This window comes from Periplaneta americana, chromosome 5 (genome assembly GCF_040183065.1).
Source record: "Periplaneta americana isolate PAMFEO1 chromosome 5, P.americana_PAMFEO1_priV1, whole genome shotgun sequence".
Lineage (NCBI taxonomy): Eukaryota > Metazoa > Arthropoda > Insecta > Blattodea > Blattidae > Periplaneta > Periplaneta americana.
The window spans coordinates 155,636,163-155,657,266 of record NC_091121.1 but is presented as its reverse complement, the minus strand read 5'-3'; the positions used below and the strand labels follow the sequence as shown (position 1 = coordinate 155,657,266).

The window sequence follows — 21,104 nt, the reverse complement described above, 5'->3', positions numbered from 1 at the left end:
GTAGTAATTAAGACACGAGTATGTTTATGAAACGAGCGCAACCGAGTTTCATAATTTTCATACAAGCGTCTTAATTACCATTATAGGCAAGTTTCATACGACTTTTTATGCTCGACCATATTTCTAACTTGAAATTATTCATAAGTATTCATGTTATTCTTATCTGACTGAGGAGCGGAACTGACCTTGTGCAATACCTCGTAAATTGTGAGATGTGCGCAGACGCGAAAGTATTGATTTTTTCCGAGAAACAGATGTCGACGACCTTGATATAATCTAGAGAGTAAAAGAAACATTAATCTTGATATAACCTTGAAATTGAATTATACATTGAAAAATGAGTTGACAAATTGAATTTATTTGAATATTATTTACAATTAACGCTAATTATTATAGTAACAGAACTGACTTTATTTCAAATGTAGGTTATTTATTGTGTAATTGGTGAAATCGATACTTGCGCTTTCATATGGTGCTTTCTGATTGGCGGAACACCTGAACTTTAATGAATAAGTGTACTTTAATGAGGTCAAGGGCTGCTATCAGGTGTATAATTACTACATTTCGCCATGGTCGAGCATAAATATATTAAACAAACTTCTAGTGTATTGAGGAAATTGAAATACAATACCTGGTCCCAGATTAAAGTATTTCAGTGGCCGAGCTCCAGTGATTGAATAAGTAATTATTTCAAAGAGACAACTTTTTTTGGCATATTAAGGGCAGTATTCGCAACATTTGCTATGAAGCAAGATGAATGCTGTTAATTTAGCAGCGAAAGTGTAGCAAGCTATAAATTTCTTGTCTGTCTCCAGACAGCTGAGATGCAAAAGGCTGTGTTTGCAGTGAACATTTAAATATTGTAAGTCTTTTAGAAGCTGTGCAATTAGATAAAGTTTATTGCTTTTACAGATAGAAAATCACGATCGCAAAAGCCCACACAGCTCCAACTCCTCATCTGTAACAACAATATCACAGTCCATTTCAAGTCAACAGACTGCGCCAAAATTGTCTAAGTTTTGTCATGAATGTGGCTCAAAATATCCAGTTACTCTGGCCAAGTTCTGTTGTGAATGTGGTGTAAAGAGGCTCTTCGTTTGAATGGCTGTGAGCATCAACAGCTGCTCTTGAAATTCGTAAAATGGAATGCGATCTGGTTCAAGACGACCTTTCACTCTTTGTGTAGAAATACAGTACTCAAGTACCGTAAGTTCCATTGGCTTCTATCTCTGAAGATTTGGGACCCTTATAACGATGATATTGCTTTATCTTTTAATGAATGTTATAGTTTATTAGTTGTATGATTTAATCTGTAATAAAATATGTAAGAAGTGCTGCACCATATTTGAAAATAATGCATTTTACATTAATATCATTAGCGTAAATTATTATTCAGTTCTGTACATAGTCATTTAAAGTAATCTTGACTATTATTTACTTTATCGTCCATCTAGGGAATTGTAAAGAGGTTAACTATTTTTTACATTGTCAAATAAGCACCATACCTCATGCAAGAATAATGCCAATCTGGAGAATGTAAGATATACATGATCTCTCAGATTTTAAATTGATTTTGAAATATTTTGAATTAATTGTGTACTATGTTTATAAACATTTACCATTTAATAACTTCACCTTTTTATACAATCAGATTATTTTCTTCAAGAAATATAAACAGTGTCGAAATCTTCAAATTGCAACTATACATCTCCTGAGTTTATTTGATATAATTGATATGGAGTTTTTTTTTTTTTTTTGTATAGTTATTGCTTATCTTGTAATTTTTACATATTTGCACAGTATTTTAATTTAAAAGTTATTGAAAACTAAGAACGCATCTTTATTTTCAGTGCTAAGTTAAGTCATCATCAAATTATGATACTATTTACCATGATAACTTCAAAATATTTGAGAAAATTAATCATACCATTTCTTAATTTTCAATAGAAACAGAAGAAAACATTTTGTGAACAACTTATATAATCTAGTTTTAAATGGTATTTTAACTGCGAACTATTTGTCACATCCATTTTGAACAGTGAGAACATGTGAATGGAATAAATTAATTTAGATAATTTAATGATGGTTAGACCTTTCTCTGAAATGTCAATGATTGAAACGGACGTATATATATATATATATTAAATATATAGAAATTCTGTGGCAGTGCCATTATCAAGAAATTGAATGTTTAAGTATAATATATTCAGAAGTCATTCTATTTAAATTATTATACATATTTATATTAAAGATTTTTTGTTTTCAAATTATGCTCTGATGTCCATTTCTTACAATAATCATCATTTTATATTTCTGTTTACGTTGTAGGTTCCACGTTACATCTAATCACAATATAACTGCAAAATTAATTTAATTAATTATCAAAATGCTACAAAAATATTTGAGCTGATACCACAATATATGCATAAGTTAACATTTTAACCTTCATCTTGTACACAGTTTTTGTAGCTTACCTTTTCTGTCACAGTTTCAGTTTTATGTGCAAATTAAAGAAATTCGATAGAAAATGGGGGTACTCTTATTAAACATTGATTTTCACAAATTTTTCACTTTAGCTTTTTTTACACCAACTCTGTCACCACAGTTGATCAGCCACTGGCCACTACACTCTTCATTGTAGGCACTGGTTTGCCTTTCTTTCAATGACGACACCGTTCCATAATCTTATCTTCAGTCATAAATAAGATCACAAACCTAAAAAGAATTTCTTTTTCACTGACAGAAACCGTATTAAAACACGAACCTCCCAGCTGTCAGGATTGTTTACTGTAGCACTAATTACGAATCACTTACAGGTGACCACTCCTTCATATGTTGACTGTAATTACAAATAAGACCTTAATTTTCATACATGCCTCTCAAGTGCAGTGTGTGCTATTAGTGTTTTTGTTATTTTGAGAGATACGATGGAGAATTTTAATTATGTTTGAATTTAAATAACACAAAAAAGTCTTAAATATCCTCATTTTGTGTACAAACTTGAGAATGATCTTACATGCATTGAACTTAAATATTGTACTCATTATTCATATGAAAACCTGTGTAATTTTCATATTCCTATGAATATCACCTTATTTTTAAGATTAATGTCTATATGTCTATATACACAGTTCAGTCTTTTAAATACAAACGTTTTTAGAAAAAAAAAGTATATCTAGTTTTTTATTTGCTTGTTTATATTAAGGAATAAACTATATACATAAACGAGGAAACTGCAATGATGTGGGTAGAAAAGACTGTGAATTTTGAGTAAGAAATTTATATACCGTATTTCATTGCATTTTTAATCCTTTCCCCCCTCCTTCCCTCCCCCCAAGTGAAAATATATGGTCCAATCATTATGAGAAGAATAAATTAAAATGGTAACGATTGGTCATGTCAACTTTCAGTGATCAACTTCCATATAATGGGGATATGTGCAAGCAGGGCCAAATCGCATGATTTGTGGCAGAAGTGGAAGGAGAGGGAAAGGAGGGGAACTGGTATTAGTGTGGGACACTAGACCTTTAACGTGAATAATACGTTGTATACAATGAAAAAAGAAAAATTACTGTGGTGTTATTCAATTAAAAACACTATTTTATTGACTGAAAATGTTCACGGTATTGTTGATGTACCTGCACATCTGATACACTAAAATCGATATTATCTGACTACTGGACTAGTCCATGGAAAAATGATTGGTCTAGCTCTGAAAGGACGTATTTAAACACTCCTAAACAACGACTACTCACAATCAACAATTGTACTGAAATAAAGGCATTTATGGCTATTGGCTAACATCTCGCACCCCCACTCCACTTTCGTCAGCAGCCACTACTGTTTCTCGCACATTCGATCTTGAGAGTAAAGGTACTTTGTGTTGCAGTGGTGGCACGTTATTTTTAAATGTTTCTTGATTGTGATAAATGGAAATATCCATGCAACGATTATACATTGAAATTTTGAAGTCCTGATCAGTTTATCTATAAATAAGAGTGCGACCATTATGTGATGGCGATGTTTACGCGATGAAATATGTAATTAGCGTAGTAGCTATTTTCTTTAACCCCTTTATGTCTTACGAAATTGACTGATCTAAATTAAATAAATGGCACATATACACTGTTAAACATAAAATTATTCATTTACCACTTACAGAGGAGTGAAAAAAAATAATAAATAAATAAGCAGGGGACCGAATGTAAGAGAAAGCTCAAGGAGATGAGTGGATGTATAAGTGATATATTTCCTTTGATAGATTACTTAAAATAACTATGTACCAAGGGCTGAAAAGTTCTTTCTGAAAATTAAGTTGTGATTGTTGGATAAAATTTGACGACTCTGTATTATAAATCAAAATGTTGATATAACAATGAGTGCTATTTTTAAATGTTTTATTTTTCGACTTATTGTGTATTTAGATATGATGAAGTAAATCTTTTTGTACTGTGTGGTTTTGTGAGTTTGATAAATCTTGTTACACTAGTTTTAATTTTTATTTTTGTTTTCTTATTTTGTTATTAAAACTAAATACCAAACATTAACAGTATTTGTAAGGTGCTAACACAAATTTGTTGAACTACCACCAGTTCTTAGTTTTACCCATAATAGTTTGTTACCAGCAATTTAATCACTTTATTCTCCAGAGTCTCGTATTATGAATTCTATTTAATTGAATACTGTTGATGATACTAAAATTCTTATAGAAAAATATTTTTTAAAAATATTAATATGTGTGATTAAAGAAAAGCATTTTAAATGACAAGGAAAGAAGACAAACTGCCAGAGAATATCCAGTGAATCGAAGCTCATAAAGGTAATGCAATGGAAATTATCATTCCGTTTTTACAAGACTGATTTACATTTTTTAACAGAAAATCTTCAAGAATTTCTGAAATGGGATGAATGACAGAAAAAGCAATAAAATATTCCCAGTTTTGGGACCAACATTATAGATCACTTCTATATTTTGCATTTACAGAAGTATCTGGAAGAAGGAATATTATTGGTACTTAAGATCTGATTATCATTCCGTGAAAGTTTACTTTTTTTTTATGTACATTCATATTGATTTTTTTGTACTCATAATATATACGTATATACTGTTACAGTTCTCATCTTCGTTCACTATTTAAGAGTTTTTTTTTTTATTTTTTCAACTATTGAAGTCATTACAAAATGCAATTTTATTTGCTTATAACTTTTTATTTTGAGATTAATTTAATTTAGACTTTGTTACCAATAAGTTAAAAGAATTAATTGAAAGTACAGATAATTCTCGACTTCAATACCATGCACATCTACAAAGAAGACTGTCACTTTCAATTTGTATCCAGTCTTAGTCATAAGTGTAAATCAGGCAACAGTCACAAGGCTCACTCACTAGCACAGGGCCACCCAAACTATGGCCCACAGGCCACATCAAGCCTGCGATGGCTTGTTATGTGGTCCACCTTTGCTCTTGTAAAAACTGAATTTTATATATTTACTAGCTATTTTAGAGTTTTACTTCTTGAACACGACATGTTTCAACATGTCTCGACAGTGAAACCTGGCCTTGTTGCACGCAGGATGATTAGTTCTTATTAGTGAATGTGGTGATGTAATTTAACACGTAGAGCTGCACTCACACATTGACAATGTTTCTTGCTCTACGAGAGGAAATCCGCAAATTTCTTGAAGGAAAAAGTCTCTCATTGAAGTATTTTTAGTTTATTTCACAAAACATTTGAATGACTTGAACACCATATTACAAGACAGAGATAAACTAATCAATTATGTATATGGTGCAGTGAAAACATTGAGACAAATTTCTGTGAAAAATTAGGGAAATTTTTCTATAATCAATAATTTACAAATTCAATATTGTGAAACATCTTTCGGAAGTGATTTGTTTTTGGAAGTTATTGAGGAAATTGAAGAATAATTTATTAAAACATTTGTAGATTTTATGAAGCTATATTCTGAAATTCCTTTGTTTTCGTCTTTATTTGCTTGTGATATGTTAATGCATTTAAAACTGCTAGATTTTCAGTGGAACGATACAGTGGAAGAGGAATCGTCAATCCTAAAGATCTGATAAAATTCTACTAACAAATACCAGATGAAAAGTATTCAGCTTTGAAGAACAAAGCCTGTCATATGATCTGCATGTTTTCATTGACATTATAACTAGGGTTGCCATATGCCACGGATTTCACGGACAGTCTGTGATTTATAGTATAAGAAGAAAGTTCGAGCGAAAAGATGGAAGTCCGCGATTTTGAATGCAGTTGGACAGAAATTTGGGAAATTGCAATAATTTGGCAGATAGTGTAGAATGACACTCAAAGTAGGTGCAAGATAATACGTCTTGTGAACTGAATGAGAGTCTTGTCTTTGACCAGGAGATCAAATTGAAATCTTTCCTATCAGACAACAAAGAGGAAAGTTCTAAGGATATACTTTCACACATGAGTGAATTTTTGTTACAGTTGTGTTCTTGTGGAGCAGTACACAAATTGTTGAAAATTGTAGAATTTTAATTCTCTATACTCGGGCATAACGCTAACGTTGAAAGAATATTTCCTTTTATAAATTCTCAGTGGACAGATTACCACTTAAATCAGTAAATGAAATTTTGTATATACAGTATATTATGAAAAATGTAAACTGGTGTGAATTTCAAAAAGAGTTCCTTTCTTCTGCTCACAGTTTTGAGAAGTATGAGTGGTACTGTGGTGATGATACACAGACTTAACTGGTCTGTCGCTGAAGTAAATAGTAATAATGTAATGTCCATTCTGATTAAGAAGGTAATACATAATAGTACATTATGCGCGAGTATGTTTATGAAACGAGCACAAGCGAGTTTCATAATTTTCATATGAGCGACTTAATTACCATTATAGGCAAGTTTCATACGACTTTTATGCTCAACCATATTTATAACTTGAAATTATTCGTAAGTATGCATGTTATTCTTATCTGACTGAGGAGTGGAACTGACCTTGTGCAATACCTCGTAAATTGTGAGATGTGCGCAGACGCGAAAGTATTGATTTTTTCCGAGAAACAAATGTCGACATTGACCTTGATATAATCTAGAGGGTAAAACAAACATTAATCTTGATATAACCTTGAAATTGAATTAGACATTGAAAAACGAGATGACAAATTGAATTTATTTGAATATTATTTACAATTAACGCTAATTATTATAGTAACAGAACTGACTTTATTTCAAATATAGGTGATTTATTGATTTATTTTTGTCTTTCGATTGCATATCCGAGAATAATCGATACTTGCGCTTTCATATTGCTACAATGGTATTTTCTGATTGGTGGAACACCTGAACTTCAATGAATAGGTGTACTTTAATGAGGTCCATTAAAGGGCTGCTACCAGGTGTATAATTAGTACATTTCGGCATGGTCGAGCATAAAACATAGTGTGTTACCGAAGTTTCCAACCCATCCATATTAAGTAAATAAGTGATACTGATGTAGTGTCTACAGAGTATCTGACAAGTCCCGCATCATGGGCTAAATCATAAAATGTGTTCGATATGACCCCCTACGATTTCCAAAGATGTCTGGAGACTAACTTCAATGTAGTGTAGCATGTCGGCAGTGATTTCACGACCCTTCTTCGATCTATGTTCGTAGGTACTGCAAGTTATGAAACTTCGCTTCCTATACCTTTTCCTTATGACAAATTCAGAAGGTAAAGTCAGGTGGATTTATGTCAGGCGACCTGAGACCCACTCTCTGGGTTTTCTGCGTCATATCCACTGATCAGTTGGCAAGTTGGTTTAGCGCTGGCCTTCTATGCCCACGGTTGCGGGTTCGATCCCGGGCCAGGTCGATGGCATTTAAGTGTGCTTAAATGCGACAGGCTCATGTCAGTAGATTTACTGGCATGTAAAAGAACTCCTGCGGGACAAAATTCCGGCACATCCGGCGACGCTGATATAACCTCTGCAGTTGCGAGCGTCGTTAAATAAAACATAACATTTGATTTCCACTGATCAGAGAAGTTTTCATCGAGCCAATTTCACACAGATGTGGCACCAGTGTGGTGGAGCACGATCCTGCATGAACCAATCTGGTCCTTCGCCTAGCAGGTCCATTCTGACATCATCATATGTACATAGACCGCAGAGGACCCACAGAGTGGATTCCCAGGTCGCCCAACCTAAATCCACTTGACTGCTCTATGGAATTTTCTTAAGGAAACGGTACACAAAGTGAAGATTCGTGACCTGTTCCATCCACGAATGTGGATCGAAGAAAAGTGTCATGAAATCACTGTCAACATACTGCACAGTGTTGTAACTATCGTGAAGTTTTGCCTCCAGGCATGTTTGGAAATCAGAGGGGATCATATTGAACATATTTGTTGATTTAGCCTGTGATGCTGGACTTGTCAGACACTATGTATAGTAGAGATGGGTGAAGAAAGCTGGAACAGTTTATTTGAAATTGTTTCACAATAGAAACAGTTTCGTGATATAACCTGTTCCAACTGTTCCAAAGAGTGTTACACTGCTCCAGTCATCACTTCAATGCTCCACATGGTTCCAAGAGATAAACAGTTCAATTTCTAAACAGTTTTCCTCTTCTTTGTTGTCTGCAAAGGCCACGTGTAGCGCTATCATTGACCTCCAATCGAAAGTAGATATAATATTATCCATGTTCCACACGGCCTTCGTGCAACAGTAGCCTATGTAGGATCGTGCAATTTGATTGTACAAATCAAATTCCCTAATAAATCTGATATTAATTATTAGCTGTCCATTGATGGAGAATATGTTCATGGTGCCCTGACATAGTGTTAATTATTAATATACCGCGAAAAATATCATCAGCTAGTGTCATCATTATTAAACTGTCCTAGGGTTATATGTGTTATTTTTACTAAAATCGATTCATTTTGAATTGTAGTTATTTACTGTACCCTTAACAGTAACCTACAGAAACTACCTTTCGTTGTCATAATACACTGAACAGCTGATTTAAAGACGATTCAAGCGCTTTGAAACATGTTCCTGAAGCAGATGAGAAGTTGGAACAGTTGGCACTGATGTTGTAAACATATTCTTATGAAACCGTTTCTTTGAAACTGTTATTTTGGAACAGCTTCGTTCATGAAACAGTTAAAGTCGAAACTGTTTCCTAAAAAGAACAGTTTATCCCATCTCTAATGTATAGTAAATAAATGATAATTAGTTACATATTAAATACAATATAAGTTTCCTAGACATGCACACTTTTTCTGTTGTCAATCGAATTGACGTGTCGATTATGTCCTGGTTTTGTCTCTTGATTATGGCAACCCTACATATAACTTATATGTGAACAAATATTTTTAAAAATGAAAGTACAAAAATCAAAATCGAGATCGAACTTGGATGACAAAGATCTACAAGAGGTCTTCCTCATTAGCTCCACAGAACAAAAACCAGACATTAACAGTTGACTAAACAACAACAACAAGGATGGATGTATTACCTTCAAAAAGCTAGGTCCACACTTCTCATTAGATAACTATGCATTCACTGGTCTGTCAAAGTTCTAAATTGAACTGGTATCAGAAATATAATTAAATGCATGATAATAGTTTTTCCTGCGAAATGTTTACTGAAAATTATTGCACATATAAAATTATTTGTATTTCGAGAAAGTATCTCTAGTTATAACATACATATGGTCCATGACCCTCCACTAAAAAAAGTTTGGGTGCCCCTGTACTAGCACAACAAACCAAGTGTGTTGCCTGCAGCATGAGTAATGAGAATGAGTGTAAAATTTATGATGTAATGCTTATACAGTAGATATCTACTGTACAGGACTCTTCGACTTAGAACCAACTTGATTTATGAGGTAAGTCGAAGGTTATCTGTATTTTACTTTTTAATAATTAGTCATCAAATGTAATGGGATTTTAAGTAAGGAACATATGTTCCTCATGAGATGAACATAATGGCCAGCAAGTTCATCTGTATATCAAATAAAAAAAAGAGAATTTTTAAGAACTGTCTGTATTAATTGCACATATTTTCGTTTGTATAAACAATTAATTATAGTGAACATTATCTCTGTGATGATATGCTTACAATTTTACCTCGAATATGCACCTAATGTTGTAGAGCAGTAAGCATTTGGTTATGCTACAAAAGTTTCATGATGTGAATATTTATGGCAGAGGAAAAGTAGAGGAATAATTTCTTGCACTATTATACATTTGAAGAGTCCATTGCAAGATTGATGGGTGTCATTTGAAATACATTTTGCAGGAGAAGCAATTGAAAGTTTGAAATGCTTAGCGCTCAAACTTTAACTGTGATTTTCCGATCATTACTGGACAATGACTATCAGTGTTAATGCCATATAACTCTCTATGTACATTCTATATGTCTTAAGCTATGCATTGACAGTCTTGGTTCAGTTTCAACAATAAATGTGACATCCATCATTCTTGCAGTGGACTCTTCATTTGTTTTATGTTCTGAAAAAATATTCATATAAGTAAAGTGTTTGTGCATTAACACCCAAATATCTTGGAGAAAACAAGATACCATATCTTTATTTATTGTATTTCGAGACACTTCTATAGCCACTGCTACAGAGAATAATTGAGGATCGTCGTTTCAAAACGTATTAAGTCCACCAGTGGACGAAATTAAAGTTGTTACTTTCTACTTCTTTATCTTTCATGCTGTGAAGTCTGGTGGTTCCAAGTCGTCATATTTGTAAACTGTGAAACAAGTACTTAAAAATGGTTTTGTGTAGTATTTTGAAAACTTGTTCAGTTTATGAGTAATTCAGTTTTTCGTCACTCGTATAAAAAAATTCTAAGTTGGACTTAATACGATTTGAAACGATGCTCCTCAATTTAAGGTCTATTTTTAGTGATTCAGCAAGTTCAGTTTTTGCATTATGATGTGAAGTAAGAAAAAACATACACATACACAATTCTAGGAAATATCAATATTTTATACATATCTATAATTAAACTTACAAACTTAAGGGAGAAATTATGTAAAAATTTAAGTTCTTCAATAACTGAAGCATTTACATCCTAGGCCACTAGGACTATTAGTTTTTATACATCTTGATTACACAACTTTTAACACTGTATCACTTTGGAATATGTATTATATGACTTTCTTGTGTTAAATTCTATCGTACCTGGTTTACATGTTTCGACCTTTTATGGGCCATCCTCAGAACTGGTCGTTGTTGGCCTTGGTGCCTCACAGGAAACAAAACAAGAGGTGCCAAGACCAACAACGACCCATTCTAGGTCGAAACATGTAAACCAGGTACAATAGAATTTAACACAAGAAAGTCATATAATACATATTCCGATTAGATTTTAATTAATACCATTGACATATGGTAATGAAACTTGATGGCCATTGTAAATAAAAATAAAAATACATTTATATATGGCTATTTTTCAACTTCCTGGAACACACATTTTTCATCTTCTCTTTCTGTACCTTTTTCAGTATTTTATTTATATGGCAGGTAGCATTTATAAGATAATTGAAGTAGAGGTGAAGTGTGACCAAGAGGGCTTCTTTCTAGCCCTCTTGAGTTTTGCCATCACAGCTCCAGAAAAATTACTGTGGTAGATAATAATGATTTTGTCACTGAGATTTTTGTGTTCAGATGATTCTTGGTGATTGTGAGGCTCCGTTTCTTGTCTGTAAATTTCCAAATCGTTTAGAACTCAATTTCATTGCCAATGTTTCTCATAACAAGCCGACAGATGTTTGTTTATTGCTCCTCTACTAATTGAGTTGATATACCAATATACTGGTGCCATGTCTTATATCAGCAATAGTGATTATACGAAGAATATATTGAAAACAAAGCATGCTCTGACTCTGAGCTGTGTTATCGCGATGTGTGAACACGTATATTTGCCCAAGAATGTTTATGAATGATTAAGTGAATCATTTATGGAATAATATAGCGAGTGCATAGCTTCAATATCAAAGATTTGCCAACATTAACCTTTTGAGTATGTTGTCCTTCAAGTTAATCTTCTGACTTGCAATTATCTGAACTCTAGACCTGTCACATATATGTGGGCTATTCCATATGAAATCGATCAGTAAAAAACCTCGCATTTTTTTAATACTCTAATTTTTTCCCTATTTATACAAGGTGCTGAGGAGAGTGCATTTACAAAAATATACTATCGAAAGTCAAACTATTTTTGTATTGTTGAGCGACAAATTTAGCAATCCTCTTTCAGCACTCAGAACTCTGGAACTGTTTACTGCAGAACATTGAACTGGAGCTCATTTTGAAGCTGACATTTGGTAGGTTATGTTAAGAAGTAATCCTTATTTTTATTGTATACAGAGAGACAGATAATCTGATTTTACTTACCTTTAGGCTTTTTGCCCATTTGTAAAAATGTAAAAAAAATATTGAGAAAAAGCCTTGCATTATTAAGAGGGATTCGGCATTGTTTTCTTAGTGGCTTGGCAATAAGTTTCGAGGGTATTAAATAAATTATTTTCACACACCTAGACTTGAACGATGCAGTACCGCATGCACTGGCCGAGAGATGAAGATAAGTGAGCATTGGGCGTCATTTTACTCCTGTGTTTATGAAAACTTGTGATAAAGCTAACCCAGCTATGCGCTACTAGACGAAACATTACGTGTTTGTCTTCTGGCCTTGCTTGTCTCGGCTAGCTCCCACCTCACAGTCAGCTTGTTACTTCACGCACGTACTATTTATTTTCTTTATTTGATATTTTCAATATTTTCTTATCAACGGTGCACCAGTAAAAAATATGTGTTTATTTGTACTTTCAATGCGGAATCTAACCATATATTTTAAAAATATTTTTTCGTGGGCAAAGACGTCTTAATGAAGAAAAATCTAAATTTCTCCATTTCCATAAAAAGTAAGAAAAACTGTTTACATGTCAATATAAACTTTAATTTCTCAGCATCAAAATAAACCATGATTTTGATCATTGGGTGAAAGGATTTCGGAGCTACAACAGTTCAAAGTTGCTAATTTTATGAAAATACAATAAATTTAAATATTTTTAATTTAAACACTATGAAGTTCTGATGCCTCAAACTTTGCACAAAGCATTGTATCACAGCTGTCAACGGACAGAAAAAGTTTCATTGTATTTAAAAATTGCAAGGTTAATTTTCTCTATATTTCGGTCGATTTGAGATGGAATAGCCCATGTACGTTCGTTTTTGCTGTGAGTCACATATTGGACAGAGATGATTTCTCAGTGCTGTGATTTTGGAACTGTAGTTATAGTCTGAACCAGTGACACACTTATCACAGTGACAAAATCATGGGTCTTCAAATCACACCCCACCATTAAATTGGTTGTGAGTGAAATTTTAAAATGAAGTTTCCAAAGTGTTCTAGTTGAAAAATAGTCCTAAGTGCATTTATTTTTGTTTAATATAGTACTTGGAAACGATGAAGTCATAATTATTTGGTAATTTGTTTAATTTTTCAAATTCGTTGATGTATAAATTAACACATTTTACCGAAATTGTAATATACAGTTTGGTAATGGTGAATTTTCAACTCAAATTTCTAGCTACTCATTCCCTAACTTATTGTACTGGTATTTCAACAGTATGTAATTCAAGAGTAGCATTTAATTCAGGTAACTGTACTTAACATGTCATTTACAACTGCTAAACTTCACAAACAAGGTGAATAATGAATGACAATGCAGTGTAGTAATAATAATAATAATAATAATAATAATAATAATAATAATAATAACAACAAAAGTAAAAATTCACGATTTCAGGAAGAAATACAATTCGTATTATAAGAATAGATTATTCTAAAGAGATAGTGCACATATACTGATGTCAGATACATTAATCTTTGTTACTTTTAACAGCGTATTTTACAACCAAATATATACTGTATTACATTTTAGTTAAATGGAAGTATAAATTTATTTAGCTGTTGACTTCTTTTGTGTAATCGTATACAGTGATTTTTATAATATAATAAAGCAAATATTTGTCGGTCTACAGCATTGAAGTTCGTAAATTCTGCCAGACAAAGCTTCGAAAGGGTGGCTATCTTTTGTGAATTACACTTAATGTAACAGATTATATAATTTTTTTTTTCTTCTTTCATAATCCTCGTTTTCCACCTTTTCCTTTTTCATTGTCCCCCTCCCCCCCTCCTCCTCCTCCTCCTCCTCATCATCATGATGTCAGGTCATATCTTTCATCCCAGATACAGGTTTAAGGTCTAGGCTACATCGTTTCTAGAAATGTCAGATTTCTTCAAAATTTCTGTAAATGTTTTTGCCTCAATAATTTCATAATTGTTTGGGCATTTACAATATAAGCACACTATACTTTCTATACCTTACACTATCTTCCGTGTTTGTTTTCTCCTATTTCACATTTTCCGACATTTGTTATCCTTCTGACGGACAAAAGATAGACTTTCTATTGGTCAGAAGACTTCATTGAGGTACCAAATTAAAGCTTAAACATGTGGCTATGTTGTAAACTAAAATTATTATTTTCAATCGATTATAATTATTTTTTTCCAAAAATATACCGTATAAATATATATATTTTTTTCTAAGTGCTTATATAACGTGGCATATCTTTTGAATGGTTCAAGATAAATAAATAATTTTAGTATGTAATATTCTCCATATGTAGGGGATTACTTTGGCAAAAGAAGTTTTACTCTAGGTCAATTTCTAATGGAGTTAGGACTGTCCAAAATTTTAATTAAAATAAAATGTTCTTTGGGTCCCCAAATTCGATTTTCAAATTTGAATTATATAAATTGCTTAGTTTACTCCCAAGAATCGTGTCACCAAAGTTTGAAAGATATTAAGGAAAAAAAATGTGGACTTTTATCCTAAAGTTGATGTATACAAATAATATAGGACAGCAGTCATCAGAACACTGCACTCTCGAGCTAGCATCTCTTACCCACAGGTCTCTTACAGCATCAGTGTGCATTTGTGGCTGCTGGCAGGTATGCTTCCTCTTGCACGAGGGTGCATGTTGCCATGCACTGTGCTGACAACCACTGATATAGGATGTAATTCTCTCAAGAATGTCAAAGGCTTGATCCAGATAAAAGTAGAGTGCATCTGAAATACGACTGAGATATTTGTCGTAACATTCCAATTCCGAATTTAGGAGCATACACACTATGAAAAACCCAAATAAGAATGAATCAATAATCATTAGGCTTACACATAGAATATCTTGATTAAAAAGCCATCATGCTACTCTGCTGTGAATGGATTATTTTTCTGGAATCTCGTACAGTTTCATTCTTTACTTTTATTAGCTCTGCTATACAAGCAGAACTGCCTTAAAGGGTATTATCTCATGCTGTTTACAGAAATCCAGATTAAATGTCCTTAAAATTTGCGAATTAACCTCAAGATTTATCTTTTTTTTATTCCTTCTTAGGCTTCTGATAAAAGTTACAATGTGCACTTGATATGTTTGGGCTGCAGACAGTGGATGACAGCTATTATCTGACATGAATTTTAGTTACATTACATGTGATAATGAAAAAATTGATCTTGTAACTAATAAAAATACACTGAAAAAAAAAAACTTTGTTCAGGTGTCTAAACAAATTTTATCTAACTAAGTTGAAGAAGCATCCTTTCCCATCTTCTCCCTTTCTGTATTAGTACTTAAATAAAACTAGGGAAAATAAAGAACAGAATCAGTCTGCTTGTTATAGTTATCTGTATATACCACCATCTAATTTATTCTGAACATAAGATTTCAAACATAGTGAGTGATTACAAGTAAGGGAATCATTCATATCACCTTTACTTAACATAAAGTGAATAGTTTTATTAATTTGTCTCCAACAACAATTAAGTAAAATTATTGAAATTGCTAAAACAGCAGTCTATCATTAAACATAAGAATTACGAACACTATAGAACAGGTATTATGTGAAACTAGCAGCCCTTTACATTATATTTTGACTGGCAGAGTTAAGGCCATTCGGCCTTCTTTTCAACTCAAGATGAATCGGCAACAACTCAGCAATTAAAAAACATTTTTATGCTTAGTAATGGCAAGATGTATAAGTCATGTGTGGCCCACAAGAGGGACAGTGATATAGAAAACAGCCTTCAGCCCAAATGAGTTTGACACAACTGCTATAGCACCTTGTATTTTCTATTTTGAAAGAGAGATTTTTCAGAGTCTGGCAAATTATTTGATATATTCTTATTCTTGGTACTGTACTTAAAAAATAATTTGCAAATGTTTTTGATACTGTGTGAAAGACAAACTAGTGTGCTACTTTGCATACAGAACTATTGTCTCTTTCTGTCTTTATAATAGATGTTTGAAAAATAGTTAATTATAAGTAGGTTTCTGATAAGGGATTAAAGAAATAATTCAATATCGTCAAAAAATTCCAAAATATGGCTTTTGATGTTTAACTACCAAATTTTGAACTGTAATATTAAAAATATACTCTGTTCACACTAATTAGGTGGAACGTGATAGACAGCATGGAAAACTACGAGATATCTAGCATGTTACACATAAAACTTACTTTTCGTTCCCTGATACCATCACTTGGGAGATCATGCACTTCTTGTGTTTTGAAGGGTCCAGTTTAATACATGTTAAGATATGTTCTATATTTATTGGTTCGTGACCATTCAAAGTGTACACTATTCAGAGTTCAAAGTTCCAATTTTATTTAGATGCTTCACTAAGCAATCTTGATCAGTTTCTAGTTGGAATAATGCTATGACCTCCTTTCTTGTCCTGTTACAATTAGTTTTCCGAATTTTCTGAATGTTTTCCTAAGTTTTATCCTGGATATTTTGTTTACAATTATTTTCAGTTTTGTACTGTCTTTTTATCTCAAGAATTCTTTTAATTCATGTTTATTAAAAGTTTTGTTCATTTTTCGCCAAAAGTTTTGCACATTCATTCCAATATTTAGTCCCAAATAAGGTATGAATTGAAAACTTACGTGCTTCTGTAGTTTTGTCAGTTGAATGAATGTCTTTCTTATTTTATTGGTTGTAGCTTACTAAAGGTTTGAGTTTTTGAAGCCCCAAAAATCTGGATAATCTCACAGTGCTATGTAATGTCACTGTTTTTCTATTACCGGTACTCTTAATGATTAGTAGATTTTTATCTGTGAATTATGATAAATTACCTATTCAGAGTTAATTAAATAATTCAGACATATAATATAAGACTATTACTTTCAGCAGCCATTTTGGAGGGTCTGTATATTCTTGAAAAGGACATATTTTAAGGATTTTTTTATATTACTTTTTATTTTAGGAATAGGAACTGAAGTATATATCTGCAGGATTAGTTCAATAAATTAAATTTTTAATCCATGAATAGACTTAAATTCTATAATTAAAAAATATGCAAAATATATCACAGTAATTCCAGTTCTTTTTTCTTATTGTATACTAATTTGTGGTTTTGTAACTATAGTATTCTGAAAATTAATATGAAAAATTACTTTATACATTAAATTTTATAATCTCAATAAATGTTTACTTCAATGTTTTTAATACATCCAGATCTGTTTAGGCCTTTTAGAAGCCTTTGTAATTCTCTCATGATATAAACCAGTACTACAGTTTTATTCAAGTAGGCGCTGTCTCAGCGAGATTGAAACTCTTCCCCATATCCTTGGCTTCTGCCCCTATAGTGAGGCCCTTTGCAACATCCGTCACCATGCTGTCCATTCTGTGCTGGTCGAGGCACTGAAGGAAGTACAGTTTACAGTCCATCAAGAGGGGACTAGCCACACAAGGAAGTGTTCGGCGAATTGATATCATTGCCATTAAGAACAACTCGGCATACATTCTCGATCCCACCATCAGATTTGAGACACATGCAGATCAACCGCATGAAGTGGACAGTGAAAAGAAACGGATCTATGAATCAACAATCCTGTTCTATAAAGATAAATATAGCCTGTCCCACATTGATGTAATAGGTCTGATGGTGGGAGCACGAGTTGCCAACAAATGTAAAAACCTGGGCCTAACACACAGCATTGTGAAGGAAATAGCCATTAGTGCCCTCAAAGGATCGGTTCAAATATTGAGAAATCATTTGTATGGGAGTGATAATGGAAATTTCAAGTTATCTTAACCGATGGCTGTTGATTGGTTTCGATATCAATGCCAATAAATCCGTACTATTATTTTTCTCGCTGTATATGGCATTCAAATCATTCTAATCTATCTGATGATATTTTTTCCCCCCTTTCTTAACTGTAAATGAGCACAAACGCTACTTAGGTGTAAATTTTTCTGACATTTTGTATATTCGATTCCCTAATCGTTTCAAATATATATCATTTTACCTTTTAGCTGTGTTTCCAAATTATATGTAATACGCTTTGTCAAGTCTGGCAACCTTTTCATAAAGGAAGCTAAATTTATTTATTTATGTTTAAGTTGTAAAATACCTGTTCTATTACATGTAGTTGTGTAGTGTATGTTTAACATGCCATACTAAAGATACACGCAATTTGATGTCATTGCTTTAATTAATACTACTTAAAAAAACAATAATGAAGAACTACTGTGAGTTTTAAGTACTATGATGCTTAAGATTTGTGTGTCATAAATTCTTATATAGAATGGTGCTATCCTTCATTATCATACTAGTCACTACTGCATAGCAATAAGTGCCATTTTGTAAAAATATCATCTGTTGGCAATGAAAAGCAAATAACACAAGTAAAAATAAATGTGTCTGCTAGCTAGTCTTGCAAATCTTTTTTCTAGTCTTATAATTATTTGAGAAATGTGACTCCTATTTGTTATTCAGTTTGGATTGCAATTCAATGATGATACTGCTTGTGTTGTGTGTCACACAGATAGAGAAACTGCGGATGACTGACGGAGGAATGAGAGAGAGATAGATCAGTAAATTACACAAAATACAGATTTTTTGTTCTTTCATAATTTTGTTCTAAAATACATTTTACATAAACTATTAGTAATGCTAATCTTTATGCCTGTTTATCCATGCAAAGCAGTGTAACTCATTGATTATGCTTTTACGAAATTTAGACATAATAGACAATATCCAAATTAGTCGAAATCCACTCATTTGTCGTATTTACTGATCAATCAATCTTCTTAATGTACCGGTATCCAGCTGTTTGCTGACAACATAATCGTATTTACTGATAAATAGATAAATATGTATGAAATACGTTTGTCATCCTTATACTTAGTTTGGTTTATTTTAATGCTTTACATGTGAAAGTTTAATAAAACAGAAACGTCATTATGCATTGCAATTCTCGTTCACTATCAGTTGCAGTTATATAGAACTAAATCTATATCAGTGTAGGTCCCGTGATTACGTATATTTCATAATCTCATGTTTATTTCTATACTTACATAGGACGCACATAGCTCTCTAAAGAATCCAGAGAAATCTACAGTGTTCTTGTTCATGTGTCACTAATGAAGTTCCTATCATAATTAATATTGAACTTTTTAATGTTGATATATGTGCACTATCTCGTTAAATATCTTCCTAAAGACTGGTTTTATTATTCCGGTACTGCAAAATTGGCTTGAAGTTATCTGGGGACAAAAAAAAAAAAAAAAAAAAAAGGAGTATATGTAAATGATCTACTGTGTATATTATAATTTGTGGTTTTGGTTTAATTAGATTGTGTAGAGCATCATTTGACCACGCGCAGAAACTAGGTAATGATTTATTTATATTAATGAAAAGCTAGACTTTCCTTCTTGATCATTTGGTACATTGTTACCAGTGGAAAGCATAATGACTATCTTTTAAAGTCACGTTCACAGTACATGGATGTAAAAATCTGAAAATGTAGGAGAATGTTTGGTCTAATGGTGTATTACACGTTCTTTTGTAACATCCATCAATAAAGGTACTGGTATTGTATGTACTTGCATACATGCATATTGAACACATCGAGATATAATTGTGATAAGATTATAATTACTTATTTTGAGAGATGTATACAGTACGAAGAATAGGTATCCAAAGAAGGAAATTTGTCATTTTCTTACCCCAGTTGTCAATCATTTGACCATGATTTTATTTATGTAATGTGCATTAATTAACTCTATTAGTTTCTCAATAGAAATTATTGTTATTAAGTGCTGATTTCACTATTTATTTTTCAATCCTTTAACCTTTGTCACCTTTGTCTTTATTATATCAACAATAATACAGGCAACACGTGATGACCTTATCCCATGATTTAATCAAATACCTTAATATAATAATACCGGACAGCTAGCAGTTCTGCGCCCGAATGATGATGGTACTGCTACCTAGGCGGCCGGTGTGGAGATACTCGTGAAACAAGCTGTAATCAACTGCAATGTATATTGTTGCTGGGCTAGTTAATGGTTTTATTAATTGGTGCTGTGTTAAAATGTCAGGGTGTATATCTGCTATTTATAATTGCTACAATTACAGTATTACAAATTGCTTGAAATCGTACTTTCGATTTCCGAGAGTTCATAAAACGTAAGTCAACAAAATTCTTTATTAGGCCTAATGCCTTTGTCTCTGTGTTCATAGAACAATAAAGATTAGCTTTTTTTTATTTAAACCTAATAAATGAATAGAAGTTAAAATATATTGGAAATTTTAAGGTTTTAGCCAATTAAGTTTTATTGTTGTCCACATGCCTTTACTAATTATTACAACCATCAGATTACTACCATTTTTATTTTTGCAGTTGTCAGCAATGGGTATATAAAGCGTTATTGTAAATTCATTCTTAATGTCAGAATTAATTTTGTCTCACTAAAGCAAAGAAAAAATACGCAATATTTCTCATAATATTCAGCTGTAATATAAAATAATGTTACATTAAATACGGTACTATTCAATTAATATTTTTTTAATACTAAACAATTTCGATATGAAGGTTTACATGATCAAACATTATTTACATGTGAATAATTTCATATGAGGCAATCTTCCTGAATAACAATCTATAATATACAGCAGTATATAAAAGAGTCGATCACTATTTCAAAGTGATTTGAAGCACTATATCATAAACAATTTTCACCCCAGTGTTCC

The 21,104-nt window shown here is 32.3% G+C and overlaps 1 protein-coding gene across 3 annotated transcripts in view; it reads left to right on the top strand.

The window, feature by feature from the left end:
• LOC138700237 (serine-rich adhesin for platelets-like) overlaps positions 1 to 21,104 on the top strand; it is a 148,900-nt gene that overhangs the window by 121,624 nt on the left and 6,172 nt on the right. For 2 of the 3 annotated variants that reach the window (XM_069826713.1, XM_069826712.1), the window contains exon 8: positions 913 to 20,164. The exons of the other annotated variant lie outside the window; for it this stretch is intronic. In XM_069826713.1, the coding sequence (XP_069682814.1) occupies positions 913 to 1,101 (189 nt within the window). In that variant the 3' untranslated portion in view covers positions 1,102 to 20,164. Of the gene's footprint in view, positions 1 to 912; positions 20,165 to 21,104 lie in introns of those variants that run through there. 3 annotated transcript variants of the gene reach the window in all.